This window comes from Phanerochaete carnosa (assembly GCF_000300595.1).
Source record: "Phanerochaete carnosa HHB-10118-sp unplaced genomic scaffold PHACAscaffold_253, whole genome shotgun sequence".
Taxonomy (NCBI): Eukaryota; Fungi; Basidiomycota; class Agaricomycetes; order Polyporales; family Phanerochaetaceae; genus Phanerochaete; species Phanerochaete carnosa.
This window is the reverse complement of record NW_006767880.1, coordinates 3,314-5,238: the sequence shown is the minus strand read 5'-3', so window position 1 is coordinate 5,238 and position 1,925 is coordinate 3,314. Positions and strand designations below refer to the sequence as shown.

The 1,925-nt window shown below is 52.8% G+C and overlaps 1 protein-coding gene across 1 annotated transcript; it reads right to left on the bottom strand.

Annotated features, from left to right (window-relative positions):
* Positions 1 to 284: 284 nt before the first annotated feature.
* On the bottom strand, positions 285 to 1,925 carry PHACADRAFT_214649 (uncharacterized protein; the record flags this gene model as incomplete). The annotated part of the gene is made up of 6 exons (XM_007402581.1): positions 1,436 to 1,925; positions 1,202 to 1,373; positions 881 to 1,141; positions 685 to 824; positions 497 to 631; positions 285 to 437 (listed from the first exon to the last, which is right to left on the bottom strand). Exons 1-6 carry the CDS (start codon positions 1,736 to 1,738, stop codon positions 285 to 287), a joined length of 1,164 nt encoding a protein of 387 aa, XP_007402643.1. The 5' UTR covers positions 1,739 to 1,925.

Below are 1,925 nucleotides of genomic sequence, written 5' to 3'. Positions count from 1 at the left end.
GACCCGAATGTCCGCGGTACTAAGAGGCTACCTAACTTACAAGTTAACCTCGTACCTGCTTACACTTACTTACGCTTACTTAGTTTTACTTACACTCACTTACACTTAATTACTGCACCTTACATATAGACGCTTATATATTGGCCGTAAATGGTAACCGAAGGTGTCGTGAAACGATGTCAGTTAACGTGTCAGGCTGGCGATTTCTGAAATTTCATCTAGTCAATCTATATCTATGTATCAAGATTAAGATTAATTAGATAGAGGCTATACATCTAGTACGTTCAGTTAGGGAGCTTCTTGAACCGCTCTGGAGCAACCGAACCATCAGCGAAGGGGTAGTCGGTATATCCCTGCGGGCTTTCGACGTTGTAGTATGTCGAACGATCACCCTTGTCGACGGGAATATCCTTCTGCCATCGTACCGGCAAGTCAGGCTGCAAATCATAAGATGGTCAATACTATCCAGGACTTCGAGCATGCGTTACCGACATACGTTCGAGATGAACAGCCTGCCGGCAGCGATTAAGTCACCCTTCGTCTCAGCGACTTTGAAAGCAAGTTCGCGATTGTAACCACCGGCACTGATGAACGGCCGCTCGCCCCAAATTTCTCTCAGGGAGTCATTTGACTAGAGAACGATCAGCGGGGGGTTGACCAGACGCCGCGGACTGGGAAACTCACCTCCCCTTCCTGGACCTCTCTATCGCTGCTACCCTCCACACGGGGCTCAACCACATGAATATATGCCAACGATGGCCACTGTCTTGCCATCTCCGAAACAAGGTGGCTAAACCCAGGTTTCGGGTCTTCCATACGCATACCTGCACCATACAGCCATCAGTGGATCGAGTACTGCCTCCGACGGGGTTGCACGCACCGTTGGACCTACCCCATGGACTGAGCCGGATGCCAACCTTGCTCTCGCCGATTGCCTTGATAACTGTGTCGAGCGCGTCGAGTGCGAACCGCGCTCGGTTTTCCACCGAGCCACCGTACTCATCTGTGCGCGTATTCGTTACATCTTGGATGAACTGGTCGATCAGGTAGCCATTTGCACCGTGCAGCTCGACACCGTCAAAACCGGCACGGACGGCATTCTTCGCCGCTGCACCGTACAGCTCGATGTACTCCTTGATTTCTGGAAGAGACATCAGTCCTGCATGAAAATAGACCGAGAATTCACTGCAAGTATGCTAACCTTCCTTCGTCAAAGGACGCGGCGGGAAGGGCTTTCCCGACAGCTGCACGTCGGACGCAGAAACGTACGGATATCCACCCTCCTCTTGGAGGAGGTCTGGATCGGCTGCCCGCCCGAGAGCCCACAGCTGCAGATATATGTAAGATCCCTGAGCATGGATGGCGTCTGTGACCTGTAGAATCGCGTGATTATAGACTAGCGATGGGCGGTTAGCTATCGTGAGAGCAGACGTACACGCTTCCAGCCGGTAACTTGCTCGTCGTTCCAGATGCCGGGGACGTGTCGATATCCGCCCGCCTGCGGAGCAATGAAGGTCGCCTCGCTAACAATGAGTGTGCCGGGCGTGCTGGCGCGCTGTGCGTAGTACTCGGCCATGAGTGGCGTCGGGACATGCGCTTTGGTTGCGCGGAAGCGCGTCAACGGGGCCATCACGACGCGGTGCTGTAGTATCGCGTCACCGACCATGATAGGTGTGAAGAGCTTTGGTTGAGACATGGCTGAGAGAGATGTGTTCTGTGAGGATGTATCTGGCGGCATACTGCAGCAGAACGCACTAGTGCTATATACTGCCAGACTTCTGAAGATTACTAATCGTACGTAGTCAGCCTCACTCGGTGACACTACCGTGATGAGCTAAACTGGCTTTCGCATTGCTCATGCTATCATGATGCAACGCAATTATGACCTGCCAGTCAAGCCCTGCAGCGCTTTCACAACGCGCTAG